We start from the raw sequence: 27898 nt of genomic DNA on the forward strand, positions 1-27898 counted from the left end.
AAGTCCGCGCATGCGCATTTCGGCGCGAGAGGGGACAAAATGGCGGCGGCCAGCGGCCCTGTGGAAGTGGCGGTTGTCTCGGCGGCCGAGGTTTCGCCGGGGGCCGGAGGCGGCGGGTGCTGCTCGGTGTGGGAAGTCGGCTCCGGGGCGTCGGTGGCCGGCTACCGCGGGGGCTGCTGTGCCGCTCGGGGCCTGGTTCTCCTCGGCGGAGAGCATCTCCTCGGGGCCCAGCTCGGGAAGGCTTTTGTGGGCGCCTGGGAGCTCCAGAGGAAGGTATGGGGAAACGCGCATGCGCGGACTCAGAGCCGAGCGGAATGCGCATGCGCGCGCTCAGGAATAATAGAGTTGTGCGCATGCGCGGCCTCAGCTGCTATAAAGCTACATCCTTAATGCAGAAATGATCCTGCAATAGGGATCCAGAGCAAGATTCCCCAAACTTTGGCCCTCCAGATGCTTTGGACTCCAGCTCCCAGAAATCCTGACTTTTAACCAAGCTGGCTGGGGGCTTCTGGGAGTTGTAGTCCAAAACACTAAAGTTTGGGGAAATCCCTGATCTACATTGTAGAAATAATTGATCTAAATTATATTTTATTAGTGTTATGTTGGATTTTTAAAATGTTTTTGTGTAAGGAAGGAGGGAATAATGGGATTTATTTATTTTATGTTGTATGAATTTTATTATCCCTGTGGTAATAAAATAAAATAATCCCCTATGGAAAGGTGGGATAGAAATAAAATTATTATTATTATTATTATTATTATTGTCAGACTACAACTCCCAGGATTCCCTAGAATGGAGCTGCCACACTTAAAAGTGGTGTGTTTTAAAAAACCCTCTTATTTCTACAGCTCAAAAGCATCCTTAAGTCTGCTTTGGGTCCTAGACTTGGGAGAAAAGTGGGATAGAAATAAATACAACAACAATAATAATACTAAGTCTCATGGAGAGGAATGAACTAAGGTCTAAACACACTGCAAAAATAATCTTAATTTGAGACCGCTTTGACTGCCCTGGATCAGTGCTAGGGAATCTTGGGAATTGTAGTTTATTGTGGGACCAGAGCTCTCTGGCAGAGGAGGCTGAATGTCTCACAAAACTACAGTTCCCAGGATTCCCTAGCACTGAGCCAAGGCAATTAAAACTGGATTATTTCTGCAGTGTGTTTTGGACCCGAAGGTGCATCTACATTGTAGAAATAATGCAGTTGTTGACACCACTTTTAAGGTTTTCAAGTTTAGAAATAATGCCGTTTTGGGCACCACTCCATGTAACACACTGCAGAAATAATCCATGTTGAGACTGCTTTAACTGCCCTGGATCAGTGCTAGGGAATTCTGGGAATTGTAGTTTATTGTGGGACTAGAGCCCTCTGACAGAGAAGGCTAAATGTCTCACAAAACTACAGTTCCCAAGGGCAATTAAAGCGGTCTCAAACTGGGTTATTTCTGCAGGGTGTTTTCGATCTTAGTGTATTCCTCTCCATGAGACTTTCCCTTAATATTATTGTTGTTGTTGTTGTTATTGTATTTATTTCTATCTTTGCTTTGCTCCCAAAGCGGCTTACAGTCTAAAATACACTATACAGTACAATTAAAAGCCTTTAATGACAATGAAAATGGCATTAAACTGTTACAATATTCTTAAAAAACCATTCGTTTAAATTCCACACTAGGAACACATTCTCTTTTCTGGGAACGCCGCCACAGAAGAAGACTTCCCTAGATCACCTTCTTTATTTTGAACCATATTATTGGGCCCATACAGACAGGCCAAAATAAAGCTGCTTTGGGTCACTTTAGAGGTATGCTGTTTAAATGACACACACATCTTAAGAGGCCAGAAGCTGTGCCAAAGCTGCGCTCTAGTCTTTAGGACTGGAGCATAGCTTTGGTGTGGCTTCCGGCCTCTTCGGACGCATGCATCATTTAAACAGCATACCTCCAAAGTGACCCAAAAGCAGTTTTATTTTGCCCTGTCTGCACGGGATCATTATATCCCCATAATATTACAGGTGGAAAAGCAAAGGCCAGAAGTGTAGCTTGGAGGAAGCTTCTTTGGAAAAGGACTTTAATACAGCAGAGCCTTATGGGTTTTAAAGAAGGAGCCCTATATAAAGATAGGATAATTTTTCCACCCATGGTTTGGAGTTTGCAGCAGACTTATTTGCTCCTATTTTCTTCCGCTGAAAGAGATTTTTAAAACATCAAGCCTTTAAAGCAGCCGGGGAGCCCATCTTCCCCAGGGGGCTCTAGATCCTCTTTTGGCTTTCCCCCCTGGAATATAGTTCACTACTTTAAAGTGCGCCTTTCTCTCCCTTTCTCCTGTCATAATCTCCTTAAACTCCTACTTTCTCTCCCTCGGATGTACTTTGATTACATTTCTAAGGATTTCCCCAGTATGGAAAATCCTTATTTTTTTTTATTCTTATTAAAATGGGTGGGATGGGGGCACAGCAAAAGCAGCCTCCTTTCTGAGATGAAATGCTAATAGCTAAAGGCTTGGCCTATTTAAGAAAAGTTCCTCTCCTATTATAGTGTGGGTATAAGCTGTGAAGTTTCTGATGCTTCAAGTGGAAGGGGCAATGAGTCTAAAAACACACACTGATCCCAATAGCCTTTTATTTTAAACAGGTAGGTAGGTCCTGTTGTTGAGATTGTGTGTCTTGAAGTCCTTTGCCAACTTATAGAGACCCCTGGAAACCCGCTGAGTGACTTTGGGCAAGTCACATTCTCTCAGCCTCAGAGGATGAGGCTCATGTGGTTTACGTGTGGTTTACAACCATGACTTTCATCGCAACAAGAAATGGCAGCAAGAAGATGCTGTGAATTTTTTGCTCTTTTCCCCTATTGATCTGAAAAGCCAGCTTGTGAGGACAGCCCCTGCTGACAAGTTACATGTGGTATCATGTGCAGGATTATTTATTTAGAGGAGGTTTGCCATTGCCTTCCTCTGTGGCTTAGAGGCTGTGACTTGGCCAAGATCACCCAGTGGGTTTCCATGGCCAAGTGGGGATTCGAACTCTGGTCTCCTAGAGTCCTAGTTCAACATAAATGTCAACACCATGCATTACACACAGCCTTGGAAACCACTGGGCAATTTTGTGTAAGTCACACTATCTCACCTACAAAGGAAGGCCAAGGTAAATCAGCTCTGAACAAATCTTTGCAAGAAAACTCCATAGGTTCACCTTAGGATCTCCATAAGTGAGAAATGACTTGATAGCACACAACAACAACAATTCTGTGTTTATTCAAAGATTTAGCTGTTTTAGTCTGTAGAATCAGAGATGTAGAGAAATCTTGTAGCACCTTTAAGACTAACTGAAAGAAAGAAGTTGGCAGCATGAGCTTTCATAGACTAAAGTCTACTTCCTCAGATGCATCGTAGACTTCAGTCTACAAATAATCATGCTGCCAACTTCTTTCTTTCAGTTAGTCTTAAAGATGCTACAAGATTTCTCTACATCTCTGATTCTAGGGATGGATGGATACATAGATAGGGTGTGTAAGATTTTCCTTGGAAAACAGCATCACACCACCCCACATTTCTGACTGGAGGTGTCAGAGATTGAGTATGGCATCTTTTGCCTGCAGGAGCATGTGTTCTACCTGCTGTTGTCCATCCCCAGGGAAGCTCATCACCCCAAGTTTCAAATATCTACCAGGTGCGTTTCTGTGATCTTGAAACACTTAGGAGGTTGAGTGCATCCTAACACATCCACTTGTTTTTCTCCTGCCTCCCTAGGACCAGCTCCAACAGAAGATCATATGCCCTGGCCTGGTGTCCTGCCTGACAGCAGCTCCCAATGGTCTTTACATCTTGGCGGGGATTGCCGATAGCATCTACCTCTGGGAGGTAAGGCAACAGAAAACAGGGCAGCGAGGTTTGCCTTTTCTCTATCTCAGTTTGGCTGGTATGAGGTGATATCCGAAACATTTGGAGACCTCACCACAAGAGGGCAGGCTCTTCCTTCATCTCAATTCACAGAAACTAATTTCATTTTGTTAGTGAGGGAGGTACGGGGGGGGGGGGGGGCAGATCTTGGATTCTCAGAGCTATGTGTCTGTCCTAAATTGGATATCTTTATCCTAATTCCTGTGTACCTGGCATTTGAAGGGCTTTTTTTGTTAGGTGTCTTGCAGAAGGACAAGGAGGAGGTGGAGGCTTATATCTCCTACACACTAGCTGTTCCCCCTTTGCCTTCCAAATTCCCCTTTGAAAACTCTCATGATCCTATTGGAGAGGTGCAAAACTGGAGAGAGCAGCAGAAAGGGGCGGACAGGAAAGAAGATTAAAAAACAGGGCACCCAGCTCAGACAACTAAGCTGTAACTTGTCAGCAGGGGCTGTCCTCATAAGCTGGCTTTTCAGATCGATAGGAGAAAAGAACAAAAAATTCACAGCATCTTCTTGCTGCGGTGAAATTCAGGGTTGTAAATGTCCTTGTTCAAGACAAAAGAAAAGGGCTCTTTGCCCGTGTTCAGACTACAGTGGACTTTAGCATTAGCTCCCAAGTTCACTTGCAATCTGTTCACCCCTAAGCCTAGTAAATCTTGCATTTAGGAGGTCCTGCATGCAGGGTCTGCTGTCTCCAATTTAGAAGGATCAGAGGGAAAGAGACATGAGACATTTCTGTACATCTGTTGGTCTTGGGGATAGATCATCTGTCCAGCTGTAAGGCATCGTCCTTCCCTTCCCACTCACCTCCAACTGTGTCTTCGTCCGAAATTATATTCTTCAGAGTCATGCTCCACTTAGCTATGAGTTCTTTTTCTTTCAGCTTCACAGCCTGCTCTCCAAGGGTTCCTTTCTGCCTCCTTTTTTTCCTGCACAGAGAAGCAGAGGAGGGGAGCAGGGTCAGGGAGAAGGATGAATAATCCAGAAGCTGAGCCTCCCAGAACTGCTGATGCCTTCTCTTTTATTTTGAAGTTGTACATGCCAGCCTGGTCTGTACTTTCGGCAACCTTTCACCCAGGGTTAAGGAGTACCGCATGCATTTAATTCCAAACGCTGGCACGTTTATTTCCTTGGAGAACTGATGAAGCACGCATGAGGGGAGGAGAGATTGTAGCTCCTTTTGATTTCAAATACAGGCAAAACTCAATTGACAAAGCCTCTGACAAAGAAGTGTTAGTGTCATAAGCTTGACTCAGAATATGTCAGTTCTTTTGCCATCCTCAGAAGTGCCGGCATCAGCAGCCATGAGACAGCCGGGCCTTGGTCTTTTGTCCAGGTTGGGTCCAGACTCCATGTGGCTCTTCTACCAAACCAACCTCCTTCAACTTCTTCCTGTATCAGCAGCCTTTCCACTTGGCTGCACTGGGAGAAGATATCTCCTTCCCATACCAACCTCTGTCAGCAGCCATTCCACCTAGCTACCTTTGAAGGAAAGCTGAAGTGTACATCTGCCTGGAGAGACCCAAATGCTGTTGGGGTACCTGTCCTCCCAAAGCTTCTTCCATCAACAGACTTTCCACCTGACTGCACTTGGGGAGAGACAGTAGGCCCACATCTGGGGTTATGCTGACTTGAGCCATCTGTTCTTTGGATGCACAGACATTTAGAATTGGAAAGACCCCTCAGTGTGGGAATATGCAATATCCACAATCATAACCATGGACTCCATCCTCTGTCCAGTCTCAGAAATGTCTTCTGCTCTGGCTGTGATCATCCTGGATTTACTTACTCCACTTTCCCTTCTGTGTTCCCCCCTCCCCCTTTGTGCCTTGTCTGTGAAGTTGTGAGCCATTGTTTTAAACCAGCAATGGGAGGCTGCAGAACCTGGGCCATAGGCGCCCCAGGACGTAGTCCCTGGACTGTCCTTGTGGATAGGTCCTGAACCACTGGATTCAAATGACAAGAAAGAAGATTCTGTTAACATTAGGAAGAACTGCCAGAGGGTAAAAGCTGTTCCAACAATGGAACAGACGACTTTGCATACGAAGGATTCTTTGCCTAAGACAGCACTCTGACTTGCATGGGGACTCCATAAATCAACAGGCAACTTGAAGGCTATATATACACACACACATAGCAGGTGTCCTTATAGTAGAGTGAATAGAGTAGTGCATGTTTAATTCTTTCACCCATGCCTGACTTAGAAGGGCAGAGGTGTTGGCATGAGCATTTCCCCTCCAAGAAGCCTGATGGGTAGAGCATTAAAACCAGTAAAACTGAAGACTCTGCAGTATTTAGGGCTTAAAGGTAATTGGCACAGACAAATTTTTACTCTTAATTTCCAGCTGCTGAGTAGCTCAAGATCCATGCTGCATCATTGTGAAGGGATACCTCCCAAATCCTTTGTTTAACTTTGATTTTGGAGACTTTTAGTTACACTACAGCTATCCATTGGCTTATGAAAGCAACCAGGACATGTCAGACCTTCAATTCTTCTATTTTTCTGTTCTCCGACACCTTCATAAATGGCAGAGGTACATTAATTGGCAATAACAAATGTACTGTTGTAAAATGGTAGCACGAGGCATTTCATCACCACCATGTGAATCATCATATCCTTGAGAACATAAAATACATTTATTTGATTAAAATTTCTGAACGAGGACACTTTCCTCAATTCCCCTGAAAGTAAATGTGCAGCGAGCTGGTGTCAGTACATTTCTATAAAATCCAGCTTATCTCAAAATTGCTACAATCCTTGAAGTAACAGTAACTCCCAAGTAACTATTTTAGTTACTTTTGAAAAAAAGCTGCATTTTTAAAAGGAAACAATAATGGCCAACTGGAGAGGGCATCCTGTATTTCAGCCATTGCAATAAAAGTAATTTCCCAAGCTCTGGTTCCTAGACAAACAAGTTGCCTGGCCTTGGGCAAGTCGCACTCTCTCAGCCTCAAGACGAAGGCAAAGTCAAGTTCAATCTGAACAAATATTGTCAAGAAAACTTCATGATAAGCCTTAGGATCTCCATAAGTTGGAAACAACTTGAAGTCACACAACAGCAGCAGCCGTTCACACTACAGAATTATAGCACTGTGATTCAACTGTAACAGCCATGGTTCCATGCTATAGATTTCTGAGACTGGACATTTAAGGGGTGGGATTTGGACTTCTCAGCCAGGTTGCTCTAGGGCCTCCTCAACCCAATGGAACCTGAGTTAGTTTAGATTCAACTCCATGTCTTCGACATTTTAGTTGTTTCCAACTGAGGGTTTTTATTACACTTGGCTGGTGGAATTTGTCTTTGCATGAATCCTTTGGAATATTTTTATTCATTTTGATTCTAATGGCAAGGAAAGTTCCTGGGCCTCTGGAGTACCTGATCTCTTCTCTTTATTTCTCTCATTCATCCCCCCCCCCCCCAAAAAAAAAAACCTCTTCCCTGTCTACAGGTATCTAGTGGAAACCTGCTTGCAATTCTAAACCGACACTATCAAGACCTCTCTTGCTTGGCCTTCACAGACGACAGCAGCCATTTTCTGTCAGGGGCTAAGGACAGTCTTGTGATAGTCTGGAACCTTTACAGGTACAAGTTGGGCCCACTTCTATACATCTCCTCTCCCTCTGTTGATACATCTGTGCTTCAGGAATACACTGGACCCTTTGTTATACACTGGGGTTTAGTTCCAAGATCCCCCATGGATAACAAAATGCTCAAATCCCATTAAATATAATGACATAGCAAAATGGTGTCCCTTATAAAAAAAAAGGGAAATCAAGGTTTGATATTTGAAATTTATACTTGAACATTTTCAAACTGTGGATATTTGAATCCATGTATAAAAAATCCGTGTATAAGAAGAGCTGATTGTAATATGGTTTGACACCACTTTAACCCCCATGACTCAGTGCTGTGGATTCTTGGGATTTGTAGTGGCACTAGAGTGCTCTGACAGAGAAAGCTGAATATCTCCCAAAACACTCATGACTTCCTTGGCTGCTCTCTTTTCCCACTACAACCAGGAGAAGCGGCAGTGGTGATAGGGCTGAAGAGACAAGCTTCCTTCTCCAGGAACAAGAGGCTCCTCTGTTCCAGAAGTTTCCGCCAGGGATGTTCTGTTCTCTAGAGCAGCATTTTGATAGATGCTCGAGGGAACACAGTGCTGGAAAGCCATCCCCTTGGAGCATGCTGGACGCCAGCACTTTCCTGGCAGCTTGTGTTTTTAATAAGCCAGGATGTAGGATGACAGGCACTCACTCTCGGCTCCTTTGCTCTTTTTGCAAAGGCGACTTCAAAAATCAGAATTTGGGGGTATTACATTTTTGGACTAGAGGTCCCATTGTCTTCCAGCCAGTATAATCATACTAGCTTGGGAGGAGAGTGGGAATCCTGCGAACTGCGGTCTTGAAAAGTAACTTCTGAAGGCTCCTCCTGACTGCAATAAGCAACCAAATGGTGGCCATATTGACCGCTCATTTTGATGGTAGCATGCGATCTCCAGGTTTAGAAGTAGCATGCCCCTGAGTTGTGCTGAAGAGCAACGATAGGAAAAGACTGTTTGTTCCCTGACTGTGAGTTTCTTGATTTATTTATCGTTTTAAACTTTTGTATTTCTTTTAAACACATAGCTAATACCACCAAGCCCTAGGAGGAGCAGCTTAGGGAGCTAGGTATGTTTAACCTCCAATAGAGAAGGTAAAGGGGTGACAGGATAACCATTGTTAAATATTTCAAGGCATGCCATAATGAGGATGGAGCAAGTTTGTTTTCTGCTGATTCAGAGACTAGGGCACAGAGCAGTGAATTCAAGCTGCAGGAAAAAAGACCCTACCTAAACATTAGAAAGACCTTCCCGACAGTAAGAGTTGTTTGGCAGTGGATTATGCTTGCAGTATGGTGTAGTGTCCTTCTTTGGTTTTCCAACAAAGGCTTGAATAGGGCTTTGGTTTTCCAACAAAGGCTTGAAGTTGGGTTGGATGGCCCTCGGTTTCTTTTCCAGCTCTATGATTTTATGAATTAGGAGAACCATGGCCTGGTCCCCACTGAGCCATGAAACTAGGTGACCTTGGGCCAGTTTCTCTCTTCCGTCTTCCTCACTGAATTGTTGTGAAGATAAAGCTAGACACAGGGAAAGCCACGTGGAGTCTCAATGGAGTAGAAGCGGAGTGTAAATGTAACCAGTAAATGCCATTAGAAATAAGTAGGTGATAGTCATTAGAAACAGGGTGGTGAAAGCTCTGTTTGGAGAGAAACATCCCTGCCTGCTTGCTTAGAGGCAATTCTAAAGCAGTCGCAGTGAGCCATTTCTTCTGTGCACCAGAAGGTAATGGCATCAATCACAAAGACACTAAGTAAAAAATTACCTGCCCTTCCAATGGGTTCTGATTGGAAGGAGACAAGACGAGAGCAGCGACTTGTGCAGAAACACACAGCAGCCTCCTCTCCCTACCTCAAAAGCCCTTAATTTAAATAAATTATATTGATGACATGCAGGAGGAAGAATTATGGCTCCCCGCGTCTTCCCTTGCCAGCAAACAGCCCCCTCCTATTCAATCTGCCTGAGCAGCTCTGAACCTCTTGTTGGACAGAAATAGTTGTGTGGCACAAGCATCCACTATACTCTCCAAGATGTGCCTGGGCCTTTTCTCCCTCCGTGGATCAAAGATGTCTCAGAATTTTTCCTTTCTGTCTGTAAAGGGGGGGGGGGGAAAACCCAGCCTGAAAAACAACAATGCAGTTCCTCAAATATAATATGCAGAGATTAATAAAAGCTATGTCTCATTTGTTGCTGTTGTGTCAGTTCTGTTGTATGACAACCCTCTCCTAGGGTTTTCTTGCCAAAATATCTTCAGAGGAGATACGCTTTTGTTTTCCTGAGAGACTGAGAGTGCAGGACTTTTCCAGTGACACCCGGGCATTTTTGTGACTAAGCAAAGATTCGAACCTGTTTCTTTCTCAGCGTGCTCCAGACTGACCATGTCCAGAACCCAGATCCTCGCCACGTGTGGTCGCAACACAGCCTTCCCATTACGGACCTCTACTGTGGCATTGGCGGACCCATGGCACGAGTCGCCACAGCCTCACTAGACCAAACTGCGAAGGTAACAGTGAGGCCAGGTAACATTCAAAAGAAGTCTGTGAACTGGCCTTGTTTAAGTTGACACTGATCCAGTGGTTATAGCTTGTCCCAGGAGTTATAGGGCTTCATATGAAGAGTGCCAGATGTTCCAGTGAGGATGAAGGACTAAAGAGAAAGGTCTCCCCAGAAGATATCAAAACATGGGCAGGCTCATACAGGAGAATGCACTGCTTTAGATGAAGTGTACCTGAACCTAAAAGGCTTTTTAGGTCATAACCTACCCTTTGAACTGTGTCCAGAAGCAGACCAACACCATTAAAGCTGTTTCAGCAAGATTAATGTGTATTCCCTGTAGACCACAACTCTCAGAATCCCTGCCATATGTTTGAGAAAGGAGGTATGGTCCATAAAGTTTGTTTTCCAGACTTCTGACCAAGGTTAATGAGAGTTGTGTTATTTATTTGCTTACTTAACATATCTGCCTCACCTTTTCCCAACTCTGGGAATCAAGGTGGCTTACAAAAATGAGATACAAATAAAGTCTCAGATCCCTAAAAACATAAAAAAGTTAAAATATGATTAAACTCCATAGAACGAAAACCAATTTAAAAGCTATTAAATTGTTTTTCTAGGCCATCGCATATGGGGGGAAGGGGAATGCAGCTTTCTAGTTACTCATCTCCTTCTGTCCATCCAGCCTTACTCCTTTTTATAGCATCCAAGGGATCTTCAAATGATGCTATTTTAAAAAGAGAGTGTTAATTATTCGTATAAAAGCCAACCTTCTGCCACATTGCGTTTCTGTCTGTCTGTGCCATGTATCGAGGGATGTTCCAAAGTGGTCATACCTGGTAGCTAATTTTGTCTTTTGCTTTGTGGGGCTTGTCTATAAAGTCTTGGCTAATCCTTGCTCTCCTATTTCCTTAGCTGTGGGAGATCTCTTCTGGCGATCTCCTCCTTTCTGTCGTCTTTGATGTGAGCATCATGTCAGTGACCCTTGATTTGGCTGAGTATCATATGTTCTGTGGGGGAATGGACGGCTCCATTTTCCAGGTCGACCTTTGTTCTTGGGTAGGTCCAAGCCTCGGCAGCATTTAGCCAATATATCAAGCTGGTGGTGAGGACAGAGATTATCAGAGAGAAATCTTGGTGCCCTGTTTACTTCTGGTCTGATTTCAAGGTGCTGGTATTGATGTTTGAAGCCCTTAATAGCTTGGGACCTCCATACTTGAAGGAGTGCCTCTCTGTCTATATGACTGCTTGAAAACAGATCTCAGGTTTCAAGTTATCTCTGATTTATGGCAACCATAAGGCAAACATGAAGTTTTCTGGGTAAGAGTGGTTAAGAATAGCTTTAATTTGGGACTGAGAGAGTGTGAGTTGCCCATGGTCACCCAGTAGGTCTCCATGGCTGAATGGGGATTTGCACCCTAGTCTCCCAGAACCCTAATCCAACACTCCAACCCAAGTATGGTGCCTTCAAACATGGCTTGTAACCTGTTTCCTATGCCTCCTTGCAGCCTGTTCAAAGGGAGAGAGGCTTCCAGTCAGACCAAGAGAATGGGAAGATCTTCAAAGGGCATAGGTGAGTGCCATCTAGGGTTGCCAGGTGCCCCCTTTTATAAAGGATGTCCTCCTATCTGAGGGAAAGAAACCTATCCTTTTTTTTTTTTTTTTTTTTGGACTGACAGGCATGGATTCATATAAGTAGAAGGGGATAGTGGGAAAAGACACACACAGTTGAAGAACTTCCAGATGTTTTGGCTGTGAGGGCTACAGTTCAGATCTCATGTGAAAATGGGCAGTGAATGAATCAACACAGGGCTACTAAAATTTGGTTCTGTGGACTGGTGCCAGTCTGTGAGGTATTGAGTGCTAACCTGTGCCAAGTCTCCAGGAAAGAAAGAAACAGATGTAGTCAGTGGGCACAAACACAGTGTCAATCCCTGTCTCGGTTGTGGGGTAGGGTGAACCTTGCTAGTCTCCTCCATTAGATACCTAAAGAAGCACTGAATTAGTAGATGCTCTGAATTCTGGCACAAAGAAGCAACAGATGATCCTCATTCCTGAAGACATAAATGCTGACGTAACTAAAATTTCTCCCTAGCCTTGGACAACATGCACAGGTCAGGGACGTAGCCAGGATTTTAGGAAAGGGGGGGGGGGGGGTCCAGACTAAGTGCCACCATTATATTGGGGCTTGGGTGCAGCGGCGCAGCAGCATGCACCATTCATTTTTCTAACGGAAGGGGGGGTCTGGACCCCAAGAACCCCCCCCCCCCTTGGCTACGTCCCTGCACAGGTCCCTGGCTCAACAAAAAAACCAGAAGCAGATGTAGTAAAACCAGCAGCAGTGTTATAAATGGACCTCCCTCCACTCATTCAGATGGCGTTGGAATCCCGCTGTGAGGAAATCATGCTGCTTTCTGAATGCTGTCAGACTGCAGCTCCCAGCATCCCTATCCAGTGTAGCCAGTGTTGAAGGCTGCTGGGAGTTGGAATCCAGCCACATCCAGAGGGCCGGAGGATTCCCACCTCTGCTTTGCACCCTCTAATGAAGGCCTTTTCCTCTATCCCCCAACTGCCGTCCCAATCAGGAACCAGGTGACGTGCCTCTCCATCTCCACCGACGGAAGCCTTTTACTTTCCGGCTCTCATGACGAAACCGTTCGGCTGTGGGATATCCAAAGCAAACAGTGCCTGCGCACGGTCAATTACAAAGGTGAGTGTGCAGGTGGATTGAAAGAAAGGCCTCCTGAGGATCTCTGGACCTCATCTGGGGAGAAATCTGTCTGGTAGCGCAAACCTAAGCTGTTATCAGGGCTTTATAGGTCAAAACCGGTACTTTGGCATTGTGCCCGTTAGATCTTTGTGGATCCTAAGCAGAGTCTGATCATCTCTGAGTCAGACTAGATTAGAAGGCTTCTGTACTTGTCAGTCTGGAGGTAGTGCTGAATCATTTTAGTTCAAACAGGAAATTGCTGCCGAGGGAAAAAGGTAGACCTGATGTCTGGAGACTGAAGAGCCTCCCATCACGTGCATACAAATGGCTGCGCTTGGTGCAGAAACACCTAACAGCAGGAAATCTTGAGCTTCTCTGCTTTTCCCAAGTCTAAACATGAAATTCATTTATGTTTCCTATACACCTGATACACATAGCCTGGAGGTAATTTTATACACAATTTTTATCAATGATTTTGCCCATGAAACAGAGTTTGTATACACTGAACCATCAGGAAGCAAAAGTGTCACTATTTCAGCCTACCATGTGAACAGTTTTCGAATTCCAGATAAGGGAGACTCAACCTGTATTGGAATTCTTTCACTGTACTTTCTGCCTCTGGTACTCAATTTTCTATTAAAGTAGTAATGCCCAGGCACACACTGACAGGTTTCCTTGTACAGCTCTGAGGAGTTGTTGGCAATTCATACGCAAATTTTCTGCATTTCAGCACTAAAGGAGACATTTCAGGGGTGGGAAGCAGCAAACGGTTATAATCAGAGACGCTGCTTCCTTGAGTCTCATAATCTTTCTGTACATCATCTTCACTTTAATGAGCTTCATGTCCAAGTGCAGTGTTGTTTCCACTTCATTACCAACAGCAACATGATTTACAAATTCTCTTAGCTCTCGCTGTTTTTAAAAAGAGGCCCGAAAACGTTCCGTTAGCTAAGAGGGCATAAAACGTGCATGACTGGATCTTAAATGCCAGGATGTGAGTCGATACTATCAATTTTTCATTGTGCCCGATTTGCACTTGGGGTGCTCTGCCCTACACACTTTAGCCCGTAAGGCATTGTAGGGAAAAGTTAAGTGCAAGAAGGGTTCTTTGGCTAGTTCAAAGTCAGCTGCCATCCCATCCTTCCTCTAAAAGAAGAAAACTCCATGCTTAGAGGCTATAAGGAAAAGTCAAGCTGAATGACTCATATATATTAAAAAATATAGGCATCTATATAATTAGTAAGGAGCCAGGAGTAGTCTGAGGGCTCTGGGAGACCAGGGTTCAATTCCCTGCTTAGCTATAGAAACCCACTGGGTGACCTTGGACAAGTCATACTCTCTCAGCCTCAGAGGAAGGCGAAGAGAGTATGACTTGGAGTATACTCCAGGTATTGCTGGATGGCATATCCCAGCAGCCCATAGCCAACATACCAATGTGCAGAGGGCTGGGAATGGCCACAACATCTGGAGGGCTGCAAGATCCCAGACTTTGTACTGCATGATTTTCCTCCCGTTCCACCTTCCATGATTGTCCTCTTTTAATTTCGTACCCATTATCCTTTCTTGTTCCCTTTCCCATTGGGAATGGATTGTGGGTTTTCTCCTTCCAGCCTTTCCAGAGCAGTTACAGTATAGATCACATTTTGAGGGGGGAGCCTTTAGCTTGGGCAGATCTCTTTGCTATATTCCCCTGCTCTTCCACCTCCTTGTTCTAGTTACGGCAACCTGACTTGGCATACCTGACACCTCTCTGTATCCATGGTCCTTTTCACCCCAGTGGGAACCTCCATTTTAGCTCTAGAATTCCCTTTGGGCTGAAATTTGGCCCCTTCCTTCTCAGCCGCCCTATGAAACAGTTCCTTCCCTCTGGGGTTCATTTCTTGTTAACTGGGAGAAATATCCACTCTTTCTGAGTTTTATAACCATCTTCTCCCCGCTCTCCAATTTTAACCCGCCTTCAGATATCTAATTACTTTCCACCCCCTCCGTCCTGTTCAAGAAAAATCCATCCATGCTTGTGAGCTCTGGCAACCAACCGCTATTGTCACTGTCCCCGGGGGAAGCATTAACATCCTTTATCTCAACAGAGCAGAACACCCGATAAGAAGCTGGCACCGGGCAGCCGATGTCTCTTTTTTCCTCCCGACATCCTTGTACATTCCCCCCCCCCCTTTTATTTTTCAGTATTTCCCTATCCTTCCCCCTCCACTCGGCTTTAGAACAGCCACTCGGCTGCCTATCTTCCACGCTCCCTGGCACCGCTGGCCTTCCATAGCCTCCGCTCTGACACCCGGTGGCTTGATCTCTGCAGGGCAGAAGCCAGTAAATCCTATGCGTGGAGCGGCCACTAGACAGCCCTAATAACAAGGTTCGAAGTCGTGTAATTTAATAAGGCGCCGGCGGCCGCTGCTCCTAAAACAACCTATCCTTCGTATTTTTAACAAGCAGTGGCCAGTTTTAAGCATTTGGTGGCTGCCAAGGTACTTTTCAGGCTCGTCATCCCCACGCTGGAAATGGTTGCTGCGGGAAGGGGACTAAATTCAACAGCTGAAGGCTCCCCTGTGGGACTGAGTCACTCTGGTTGCCCTCTGATTGCACAGTCACACTCTCTCAGCCTCGGGAAAACAAAAGCAAGCCCCCTGGGAACAAATTCTGCATTCAGCCATGGGATGCACCACAGAAATGTAACACTGGGACTTGTGTCTGCTGCCCCTCTAGATGAGTTGCTGCTCTGCTTTCATCGTCTAACTAAAAGATTGTATGTACAGCGCTGTGTAAATTTACAGCGCTTCATAAATAAAGGTTAATAATAATAAATAATAATCTCATCATGCCTGGTAAATACTAAAACAGAGGGAGGCAAAATAGTAGGCCTCATAGGATCATAGAGTTGGAAGATACCCCAAGGGTCACCCAGTCCAACCCCTTCTATGCATGTGGTGTCCAGGGCCATATTTGGGCTCCCAAGGGTCCAAATGCCCTTGTGCCCTCTAAGGGGTGAAGAAACCATTCCCACCATGTTTGCAAATGTCTCCAGATGCCCTTTACGGGGTGTGGGGTGTATTTCCATCACATTGTGGCCCAACTTTTAGGCCAAGGAGAGACTTTTTGCCCCCCCCCCCCCAAAAAAAGGGAAGTGACCTGCTAAAAAATAAATAAATTTAGCCTCAAAAGTGATCACCTAAGGATGCATTTCTCCATTTAAATATTCCCCTCCTTACATACACACTCATACACAAACAGAGGGACACATCATCTTTAGGCCCCAAATTGCATTTTTACAAAAGCCAGGGTCGTTTGTGGGAGGAAAATGGGGTGACACCCCATCTTGAAAAGCTTGACTTCCAGTGTGGACAAGATTTGAGCAAGTCAGGCCATTGGTCTGACAGTGTCCTTAAAACCTGGTTGTGGGAGGTCCATTCCCATCTGTTCTCCACTGTTGTTTCCAAGGTATTCTTTTGGGTTTTGCTCCTGGGAGCAGGGATAGCTGTGGCTTCATACTTACAGAGAAGGTGGAGCATCGTTTTCAAAGAGCACCAGGCTTAGCCAGAGATCCTCCTTTTACTGGAGAGAGAGGTGTGCATTTCTGCATGCAGAGGCCAAGGACAATTAGATTGGAACTCGAACTACAGACAGCTGCAAGCAAGCAATGACCAACCAATTTTGGAGTGGCATCCCTCATCATTTTGTTTGAACTGAAGGCAGGGAGGGGAGTTTGGGGCTGCCTGGCTCTCAGTCAGCCAGCAGGGAGGACGAATGCTGGAAAAAGCCAGATGCTGAGTAACACTCTGCTAGTTTGGCTGGCACAACAGCACAGTGGCCCTAGTGAGGGCAGTGCCCCTGTGGTACAGACCAAGTTTGTGTTATAAATAATCCACCTTTTAACCCCAAACCATGGTTTAAGGCATCTTACAAATTAACCCAAATTTTTGTTTGTTATGTACCTTCAAGTTGTTTCCGACTTATGGCGACCCTAAGGCTAACCTATCCTGGGGTTTTCTTGGCAAGATTTGTTCAGAGGAGGTTTGCCATTGCCATACTATGAGGCTGAGAGCATGTGACCTACCCAAGGTTGCAGTACCTGACAGTTAAACCTGGGCAGCAGTTTACTCCATGCATTTGGGGGAGCGAGCCCAAGTCTAGGAAAGCTTATACTATGTCTTTCGCTCATTTAGCCTCCAAGGTGCTCCAAGATCCCTTTGCATACAGATATTCTAAACCAATGGTTCCCAAACCTTGGTCCTCCAGATGGTTTGGACCTCCCAGAATTCCTAACTATTGTCCATGCTGGCTGGGGTTTCTGGGAGCTGAAGTCCAAAATATCTGCAGAACCAAAGTTTGGGAACCACTGTTATAGACTAACATGGTTATGTCTCTGAATGCTATCTCTGACCGTTAAAATATACAGAAAGGTAGCATTAAAATGGCAATCAGTGGGTTGCACAGAGCAGTCTTTTGATGGAGATGGTAGTTTGCTGAACTTTCCCTGGTCCTGCAGCCGCAACATTGTGAGTTTGATACCAGGGACTCCAAGGTTGACTCAACCTTCCATCCTTTCGTAGGTTGGTAAAGTGAGTACACTACCAAGCTTGTTGGTGGCAATTGGGTCACAGATTATAAACCTCTTAGAGAATGCTAAGTTCACTAGCAAGAAGTATAGAAATGTAAAAGCTAAATGCTATTGTTCTGTTAGAGTTGTTCATACCTTCTCCAAATCTTGTTTGGTTGCCTGATGGATACAAGTGTGTGTGTATGTGTGTTTGAGAGAGAGAAAGTATGTATTCTGTGTATGTGGGGAGGCCCTCAGAGGTGATTTAAGGTTGGATTTGCAACTGGCGGCAGCCAGCCGCCTGAGTGGTTAAATGCGGTAATTAAAGCGCTCATTAACTCTGTGGCGCGGGTGCGTGTGATGGATTGTTAGTGGGAGACAGCTGCGAGAGCCATGGCCCGGTGATGGATAGCTGAGGCCAGAAAGCTGCGGCACCTCTGGGTGCCCAGGGGAGGTATAACACACAGCTCCTCCCAGGCTGGCTTGAGGTATGTTGCTTCAAGGCTGGGCGCTTCACCTTTCCGGCAAATTGAAGCTGCACAGGTGACTGCAGGGGAACCACACAGGTACCCCACGTTTTGAGTTCTGGCCAACTCAAGGGGAGCATCTACTCAGGGCAAAGCTGCAGCCCCATTAGTTGCTGGTGTTATTGGTTATGCTCTGTCTCCATGCAGGTCACAACCTCAAAACTCCGTTGCAGAGCTGTAAAATCCTAAATTATCTGAGCAGTCATCATCCCCGCTTGCTTCGTTAGCAGACGCCTTAACATTTAATATCCCAATCTTCCACGCTGGGAAGTTATAAAGTGCAATTAAGCAAAATTGCAATGATCACTAAAAAACAAAGAGACTGACGCATAAATTCCGAGACAGCGCAGTCTGAAGGCATCGACCATTTTGAAAATCCATTAAAAATGCCAGAAGAGTGGTGTTGAAATTAAAAAAAAAAATGCTTGGCTTCGTTTGGAGATAATGAATGAAGATTGTGATGAATATCAACCTGAGGCAGGTTGGTGGTTGCGAGGTGCAGAGGTGCCACCAAGAAGCCACTGCTCAGAGCTTGGAAAAAGCAGCATATGGATGATGATGATGATGATTGTTAGTAGAAGTGTACTTGGAAGGACCATAAGCAGAAGTCGAGCCTCTGCTTTTCTCTGAGAGGTTCCCAGGTTCAATTCCTGATTTCTCCACTTGGAAAGAAAGCCAGGGAAGGAACAGCTGCCCTTACCCTCTGGAGGAAGCGTCTCAGTTCCTAAGGCTATCAACTTTGTGGGACATCCAGGATACAGTTTATATTGGCTAATTAACCACTTACATTGGATGTGTCCACACAAATAGATAGATCTCTATGCAGTTATAACAGCTAACTTTTACCACTGAAGAAGATGCATGGTTTGGTTCTATTTTTAAATATATATATATATATATTTGTTGTTGGCTTCCATTGTTATCCCTTCCATATGTTCTTTTGGAAGAGCTTAAAGCCTTATTTACACTCTGATTGCCATATATTTTTATATATATATTATTCATTGGTTGAGATGTATAGTTTTTAGCCTTGCATATACTGGAAATCCTTGTAATTTGTACAAGACATTTTATATTCTTTATCACTTTCACCTTCAGGCCTAGCACACAACCTTTATATGATTTTTGTTTGCCTGAACGTTTGGTAATATTTCTGACATGTTATTCTTTGAATACTGCCCTTAATAAAACTGAGCTATCTCTTTCAGTAATGCTATTTCCCCCCTAGACTTTTCTTGTTTGGCTACAATTCCTTGTGTAAGCAGAAGCCAGTGAACTCGAGGGGAATTTGTCCATGTAGACAGTCACTCTGTGTGTTCTCATTAACCTTGGAAGTCTGTCCCCAATAACCCAAATCCTTTTATTTTTATCTCTTCAGGTCCAGTCACTAATGCTTTCCTCACCCTGGCCCCCGCTAACATGCTCAACCCGGACAGCAAACCCAGCATCCCCCTGCCAAAGTTCAGCCGTCACCTCCATGGAATGGAGACCTCTGAAAACCCCACCAACGATGGGCTGACGCTGTGCTTGGGGTTGCATCAGAAGGTATGGAGGTGGTGCTCTGCTGGGAAAGAGATGCTCTGCTAGAATGGTGCACTGAGCCTCCGAAATATTTATCCTGCCTTACGAAGCAAAGAAGACACATCAGCAGATGGCTGGTCCCTGGTGGGGTGATGCAGATTTTCAAAATGGGCAGAGCTTGACCGTTCTGGTACAGTGGGCCCTCTGGGAAGGGGAAGGAAAAGATTGGCATGTGCAGGTTATATTTCTTTGCATACCTTCCAACATTTCACAGATGAAAACGGGGACAGGTGTAGGCAAGAGTTTGGCCAAGATGACAAAATGTACGCATTAGGAAGAACAGGGAGGATGCAGCAATTTGCTTTTGCCCAAGCCAACTGGGAAGGGCAAGCTTCTGTCTCCTTTTGTTTTCTTCCCTTGCTGAGTTAGTTAAGTTGGACTGAGTTGAATTAACTGGCTGCTTTTCCTTTCTGGTTCTCTGCCCCCATGCAAACCTGCTGACTTCCCTCACCAGAAATGCATTTATTTCTCAGCAGCAGTTCAGTGGATGTCCTTCGTCCTTGGCTGGGAGGGAAAGTGGGGAAGGAAGAGACACATGATGGAAAAAAGGCAAAGGAAAAAGTTTTTTTCAGGCAAGTTCAATTCACAGACTGGTTGCCTGGGATTTCCACCATCTTCCCCCTCAAAGGGTGCTTCGATATGTTGTCTCTCCTACCTGTCATCCCCTTCCCCATGAGACTGATGGCTCTGCCAGTCTTTGATGGATTGCTAAGGGAGGCTTTACATTTCCCAGCACCTGACATTTCTTCTATTTTGGGACAGACCAAGAAGCCCACCTAAGGAACATGTCAGGTATCACATCTGGAATTACAGAGATTGATTTTCCAAATGGCCCCAGCCCATTCACCTCCTCTTTTCTGACACTGAGCACAGTTCCTGCTGAAGCCTTGTTTCGTGAAAGGGCATTCCCAAAATTTGGAGACATGTGCCCTAGCTTCCAAAACCAGACAGGATCTGGTGCCTTCAGGGTATTTATGTTTGCCCTCTGTGCAGGGTATTGATACTAAATATTGGACAGCTGCTTCTAGCAAATGGAAGGTTTTATCTTTTTAAAACCCACCCAGTCCAAAAAGGGTCCTGTTGTTTAATGCTCCTTGTATCCCAGTCCTGACACTGGCAATCTTGAGTTACAGTTGTTGTCGTTGCTTTGGTTTCAAAAAGGACAGTTTGGGGTTGGAATTGATGGAGGCTCATAAAACTGGCACATGTGCTTCAGGCTCATTTGCAGTCATGGTCACAGTGTCAAGCAGTGTCGCGGGATCTTTTTATCACAACTTGAGACTGATGACCTGGCAGATCTCTTCCAGGCAGTTGTCTGGCTTTGCCCCAAAATCCTTCTATGTAACTAAGTCCCAGGTGTGAGCAACTGAACAGATAATTATCTATTCTTCCTCCGTTTCTCCCTGCCTGCATTTCCCTTCCTTCCCTCTGTTCTCTTCCCTGCATCTGTTTTTGGACTCCAGGACCCTTGAGGCAGAGATCTGTGTCTCCTCCTTCTCTGTAAAGTGCACGGATCATGCTCTGTAAATATTTAAACAGGTTTTAGAGACTTATTTACTCTGCTTTTAGGTCTTTTAAATCCCTGCCGTTTTAAAATTAAGGAGTTGCGTGAGCTGGTTTAGTATTTTTGTTTTATGGCGTGTGCCATTTTTAACCTGGTCTCTGGCATAACCATGATTTTTTTGTGTCACTATCTACTTATGGTGTTTGCTTAATGAAATTGTGTTTTATATCTGATATGCAACATGTGATGCAAGTCACTTTGTGGAGACAGTTTTCAAAAAGGCAATAGTTTGTCTGTTTCAGTATAATAAAGCGTGGGGACCACAGAGGAGGAATCTAGTGGCATCTTTTAAACTAATTGATTTATTTTAGCATGAGCTTTCATGCATTTGAAGTCCATTGGTGGAATGCCGTAAAGAGAAAAAGTAAGATTGAATTCCATGAAAAAGTTAGGCTCAAAGGTTGCCAGTATAAAGCCTCTGTCTTTTCCTTACAATGGAGAAAGCTGACATGAAGAGAATCAATTCATTTGAAATGTGATGCTGGAGGAGAGGCTGACAGATACCAAGGACTGCTAAAAAAGACAAATGAATGGACCCAAGAGCAAATCACACCTGAACTCTCACTAGAAAATGACTAAACTGAGGCTGTTGTACAAAGTACAACATGAGATGGCAAGATTTATTGGAGAAGGAAGTAATACTTGATAAAGAGGAAGGCAGTAGGAGGACAGGTAGGGTGCATTGATATTGTAGAAATAATGCAGTTTGATATCAGTTTAACTGCCATGGCTCCATCCTGCAGAATCCTAGGGTTTGTAGTTTGATGAAGCACTCTTTGGCAGAAAAGGCTAAAGTTCTTGTAAAACTCCAAATCCTAGGATTCCATAGGATGACGCTCCAGCAATTAAAGTCGAGTCAAACTGCATTATTTCTGCAATGCAGATGCTCCCTAAATTATCCGTATTAACTTTTGGGTCTTCTATTTTTCTTTCCTGCCTTTCTTGTGATTCCCCCCTCCCTTCACTTTAGTAGGAACTGTGTTTGCAATTGATTTACTTCAGCACGTATATCGTATTCCTGTAGCGTTTCATAATGGATGTTGTACCGTAGACAAAACTAATCTGAATCTGGAGACTAGGTGGTCTATTACAAGGGAGAGCGAAGGCCACATGCATCCACCTGAATTGTGTCTGCGGCTCCTTATGTGTGTGTGTGTGCGTGCGCGTGTGTGCGTGCGTGTTTGTGCGCACCTCCACAAAAAGCAAGATGATATCTAGGGGGCTTGGAAGGCATTTCCATTATTTCCCCTAGAGTACATTTAGGGATAAATCAATAATATTTTTGTGAAGTTTTTTTGTTTTGCTTTTGGTGGGAACTGTTGTGATGGAGGGGTGCTTCCAAAGTCTCATAGAGGACTGATGGGACCTCCTATGCTTCAACAGTTGTGGTTGTGGTTGTAGCTGTTGTTGTTGTTTTTCCCAGGGAGGGTCTTTACTTTTCTTCTTAAGAGTTTCTGTGATCAGCCCCAGGCCATTTCCAAACCAAACCCAGGATGGAAACGAAGTTGAAGCTGATAAACAGTTGTCCGGGGAAGCGGAGCCAAATTCATGCAACCTTCACAGAGAGCGCGGCACAGCCTACCCGCTGTGTAACGTTGGGATTGCAGTCCCGTTCTTTGCCTGTTTCTGCCTTTCCCTCGTGGGAGAGAAGCACAATGACACGATGTCTTCTGTGTGGGGAAACACAGGAATAACAATCAATGGGGAAGAAAAGGGGGTGGGGTGGAGGGAACAAAAGGCGCTGCAGATTGCAAACCTCCACCCCGATGGGGATAAAGATCTCTCCTATCTCCTGTTATCGGCGGCCTGTCTGCTCCGAAATTAGAACAGCATCTTGGGGCCGCCGTGACTGGAGTTCCTGATGAGCCTCTGCAGAAGATGGAGGTTCCTCACCCCATGCTGAGCAAAGAGGGGGCAGAGAGAAAGCCATATCGCGGCACGTTTTGGGAGCGTGAAGTATCTGGTCCAAATCATTTGTGTTTGTCTCCAAAGGTGACCTTCCAGGCAATGGCCCCACTCTCTCTTCTCTCTCCATCCAGCCTTCTGGACTTCTATCTCCTCATACCTGCTGCAGTCCCTCAGCAAATGGGGGGCTTATCTCCCCTCCCTTTCCCCCGCGTCAAAATGGCTAAAAGATTTTCTGTGCCTTTGCTCGATCGTCCATCAAAATGGGGACTGCAATCAAGAAATCAGAGAAGGATTAAGATTTGGAAGGGGCAGTTCTCTAAAGGAACTCGATAAGACCTCCAAGTGTAAAGATACATCACCGAATGCCAGCGTCCAGGCCATGGCATGTTTGGTCTCTACAGACAGATGCGGAAGTTGGATAGAGAAGAAAGCTGACAATTGGCAGAAAAATGTAATTAATTTGAAATGTCATGCTGGAGGAGAGTTCTGTGGATTCCATGGACCGCCAGAAAGACAAATGTATGGGTCTGAGAGCAAATCGAGTCTGAAGGCAGAATGATTAAAGGGAGGTTATTGTACTTTGGACATACCACAATAATAATAATAATAATAATAATAAATGATTCATTACGAGTCATAACCATGTTAATCAGGAATATCAGTATGCAAAGGGATCTTGTAGCACCTTTGAGACTAACTGAGCAAAACAAGTGATAGTATAAGTTTTCCTAGACATGGCCTACTCCTTCATTCATGGAATGAATACATGACAAAAGACAATAATGTTGGGGAAAATTAAAGGCAGTAGGAAAAGTGGAGGTGGATTGACTCAACGAAGGAAGCCATGGCTGAGCTTGCAAGACCTGAGCAGAGCTATTGATGATTTTGGAGGCGTCTTGTTAAGCTGAAGCGGACTTGGGAGCATCTAAACAGCATCACCAGGTGACCATACTCACTGCCCATGTCTGGAGAGGAAGAAATAAGTGCTTCCATGTCTGCAGCCTCGTCACACGGTGGTGAGATGTACAGTCAAATTACTGGTTGAAAGAATAGCTTTGGGATGATGGTGGCTGAATTGAGTTTCCAGTCACCCTGGAAAGACAGTTGGAGAAAAGATGGACAAACTGCACCAAACTGTAGACTAAGGGAAGCTAGTCTCAAAGGTACTACAAGATCCTTTGCAGACTGATATTCTGCTTTTGACTGCCATGCAGCAGCTGATAACAGCCATACTGGCAGCTAATAACAAAATAATGATAATAATAATAATAATAATAATAATAATAATAATAATAATAATACAGTAGTACTTGGTGCAGTCCACCAAAGGCTTTGAAGTTCCAGAGTTTAGGGAAATTAATTTTGCAAACTATACTTCCAGCAATCTTGTTGGAGGATTATGAAAGTTGTAGTCCAAAAAACAGGAAAAATTTTGAAGTGGAGAAAGCCATTGATTTAGCCAGACTTTGGCCTGTAAAACCCTTATCTTATCCCATGATGTGGAGTGTAAAATAACCATAATCATAATAAAAGTGACGCATTTCATCTGTGTTTCCATAAGAGGGTTGGTTGTGAGCCATTGGCGTCTTAACAGACCAGTGGGTTTGAGTGGCAAGGATCTGTTCAGTGCGTTGTCTGCCTTGTCCGGTCTTCTTGATCTTATCGTTCCTCTCCACAGATTGCCTTCTTGAAAAACCCATTTGTGCCTGTTATCTTCCCCGTTCGGTGCTTTCCTCTCCTGGATTCTGAAGCCAGCAGTCAGAGGCTGTCAAATTGGCTGGATTCCTCTAAGGAGATTATCAGTTAGCTTCTCCGTTGCACTTTTGTCAAGAAATACTCGGGGGCTCGTTTGTTCCCAATGCCGGAGAAGAACTTCGCTGCTGGGGAGACTGATTTAACTGTGCGTTTTCTTGAGCTGGGTCTTTCCATCTTTGCAATTTTGAAATGAAGGAGTTCCCCAGACTTGCTTAGGGATTGGTATTTATTATGGCTGCTGTTTCCTCTAGCAATTTTTTAAAACAAAAAGTGTCCTAAAACCATTTTTGTCTTTCCTACTCAGACTGTGTACTTTGCTTATAATTGCATTTTTATAAACGGCTTAGGAGACTGGGACTGGGACACCCAGAATCCCCTAGTCAACCTGGCCAGTGGCTGAGAGATTCTAGGAGCTGTACTTGGAAGTGTAACTTTCTCAAGCCCTGCTTTTGCATTCCTGTTTTGTCTTCCGCAGGGCTCTGGAGAGAATTACTTGGAGAAAGCCGAACGTTTGTATGCACAGATGTGTTCCACAAGAGAAAAGGTGAGTGTCGCCCTTCATACACACACTGTACATTTACATGATGGGGAAATGGTCGGGCAGGGGATATCAAAATCCTACAGGTCCCCATTAGTTCAGCCTACTGCGGTTGTAAGATAGTCACATCTTAAAGCATCTGGCGACCATCAAAACCTTTTGAAAACCAGCAAGAGGGGGAGCCCAAGGTAAATCTATTCAGCCACCATTTTGAGAAGGATTGCAGAAGAAACCAGATAGTCGAGGGTAGTGGCGTATTTATGGTGAAGTGTTTTCACACATTTGGAATTTTTGGGGTGCATTTTTCAGACAAAAAGGGCTTTAGCATCGTGTGTGTGCCTTCAAGTCACTTGTCGGCTTATGAAGAAGCCATGAATTTGATAGGGTTTTCTTAGAGAAGGAAGGCTCAGAGGTGGTTTTGCCACTTCCTTTGTCTGAAACAGAGCCTACAGTGCCTGGTATTCCTTGGCAGTCGCCCATCCAAGGACTAACCATTGCTAACCGTGTTTAGTTTCCAAGATCAGATGGGATCTGGTGCCTTTATGGTAGATTTTTAAAAAACAATAGGGGTACTTCTGTGGGGGCAAGTCAGGGTCCATGAAAATATGTTCTGGGGATGAATGTGGGCCTCAGTCTGCCCACCCCTGCTGTATTATAATAAACCAATCTCCATTCTTCACAGAACCTGATGGGTGACCAAGAACAGCTGAAGATCCAAGTGACGGAGCTCGAAGAGGAAGTCAGAACCCTCCGGAAGATCAACAAGAGTCTGTTCGACTTCTCCAGCCACATCATCACCAAGCCAGGCAAATAGGGCACTCTTCTGAAGCTTGGCTTGAGCTGGCAGGGATGCAAGGCCAAAAGTCAGACCAGGTAGCTGAGGTCAGGTAGTACCTATCTTACACCTGAACACATTAACTGCCCCAGACATGCAACACTGGCTCCTTGAACAAAGTTTCTGTGCATCCTTTCAGACTGTTACATGTACGCACTCGCAAGGCTGGACTTGGGAGTGTCTCCTTTTCCCCCAGATGCTTTAAAAGACCTCTCACAAAGACCTTTCAGGTTCAGAAGCATATGGTGGAACAGAGAAAACTAGCCAGAGGTTTTCTTGTGTTTCTATCTCCCTCCTTTTTCCCTCCCAACAATCCAATACACTTCATTCTTGGTCGATCTTAGTTGTGGCAGAGGAGCGGTTTGTACAGATATTTGGTGGGAAATAAGAATTGCTGCTCAGATCTCCTTTTGTACGGAGGGCTGATACTTTGTGGATTGTGTTTGAGAATCCTGTGCTTCTTCTGCGGTGCTGAAGGTGGAGAGTAGTGTTTGGGTTAATGATACCTCAGATGCCTTGCAATCCTTTCAGAATTGCTAGCTAGGGAGAAACTACAGCTCCCCAAGGAAAGCATAACACAGCTCAGCCCACTAAAGTAAGCTAGCATGTCAGGGAGTGTGCTTCTTGCCCTGAAATGTTAGTCTTTTCCATACGGGGAAATCATGGTAGGTTTTCGTGTTTAGCAGCCTGAAGGCAGGGAGGATTCTCAAAACACAATCCACAAAGTACTGTAGTAAATACCATCTCATTGTACATAGTGTCCTGGACCAGATTTTTTGGTGTGTCCTTCAGATTGCCCTATATCAGCCATTTTGATTGTGATCCAATTAGAAGTTCCAACACCCACAGCAAGCTGCTTTTGCGGCGTTGTTTCCATCCTTTCTTTATTTCCAGTCTTTCTTTGTTTTCTTTGAAATAAGAGGAATGTCTCTGATTCTGTCTTGGAATATATGTTGTTGTTTTTTGTATTGTGTATTTTTTGTAAAAAATAATAACAAAGAGACTGTTTACAAACTCACATTGTGGTTCTTTCATTAATCGGCAAACTCACAGCAGAATGACAGAACTGGTGTTACGCTGGGCTTGAAACTTGAGGAAGGATATTTTACACTTGACACTGAGCCTTGAAACTGACTGGCTTGATTTTGGGTTTGTTCAGCCTGCCCTGACCTACCTCAAAGGGGCGTTGTGAGAATAAGTACAGGGAAGGGGGAGAGGAGAGCCATAGATATGGGATATAAATGAATGTCACTATTATTATTATTATTATTATTATTATTATTATTATTAGCAATATTAACATACTCCACATGTGATATGAAACAACCAGATCAGGTAAGCCTTGCATATACAAAGACCACTTGAAGGTTTCTTCTTACTCTAAACACCACTTGAGGTTGTCTTCTTTCACTACTGTCCCCTTTCCTTATAATTTTGATTTTAGTGGCCAAACTTATAGAACATGCTGGGAGTCGCTGGTGATAACTTACCTGTTTGCCCCCCCTTTTCTCCGTTTTGCTGTTCACACACGCTCACTGAGGGATTCTGGAAGACAAGTGCTGCTTATGTTGTCGTAATGGGGCACGCATGGCTACAGTAGGATCAGCTAGAACAGAATCTTGCTCTTCCCCAGATTTTTTTGATCTGTTTATTGCAAATGCACTGCAGCAACCTAATACAGCAGACCCTCGGTATCCATTGGGGTTTGGTTCCAGGACTCGCCATGGATACCAAAATCTGTGGATGTTCATTGCCCATTAAATACAATGGAATACTGAAATGGTGTCTCCTATATAAAATGGCAAAAACAAAGTTTGCTTGTTCCTCCAAATGCATCTGAGGAAGTAGACTCAAGTCTAGAAAAGCTCATGCTGCCAACTTCTTTTTTTCAGTTAGTTTCAATGGTGCTACAAGATCTCTACATACTGATTCTATGGACTAACA

At 44.6% G+C, this 27898-nt stretch overlaps 1 protein-coding gene across 1 annotated transcript; it reads left to right on the forward strand.

The window, feature by feature from the left end:
- Nucleotides 1-26959, forward strand: WDR18 (WD repeat domain 18). Its single transcript, XM_089535594.1, has 10 exons — nt 1-273; nt 3746-3856; nt 7348-7481; nt 9856-9997; nt 10903-11046; nt 11496-11560; nt 12573-12697; nt 19152-19318; nt 25057-25125; nt 25802-26959. The coding sequence occupies exons 1-10, from the start codon at nt 40-42 to the stop codon at nt 25931-25933; spliced, it is 1323 nt and encodes a 440-aa protein (XP_089391720.1). The 5' UTR covers nt 1-39; the 3' UTR covers nt 25934-26959.
- Nucleotides 26960-27898: the final 939 nt, after the last annotated feature.

This window comes from Sceloporus occidentalis, unplaced genomic scaffold (assembly GCF_023333645.1).
Source record: "Sceloporus occidentalis isolate IW3139 unplaced genomic scaffold, rSceOcc1.0.p SCAF_8, whole genome shotgun sequence".
In the NCBI taxonomy this organism is placed as follows: Eukaryota; Metazoa; Chordata; class Lepidosauria; order Squamata; family Phrynosomatidae; genus Sceloporus; species Sceloporus occidentalis.

What these genes read in the sequence shown, in the direction of transcription:
- WDR18 (XM_089535594.1), top strand. Translation starts at nt 40, where the DNA reads ATGGCGGCGGCCAGCGGCCCTGTGGAAGTGGCGGTTGTCTCGGCGGCC. An exon ending in CCTGGGAGCTCCAGAGGAAG is followed by an intron (nt 274 to 3,745) that starts GTATGGGGAAAC and finishes CTGCCTCCCTAG; the next exon opens with GACCAGCTCCAACAGAAGAT. An exon ending in GCGCACGGTCAATTACAAAG is followed by an intron (nt 12,698 to 19,151) that starts GTGAGTGTGCAG and finishes TTATCTCTTCAG; the next exon opens with GTCCAGTCACTAATGCTTTC.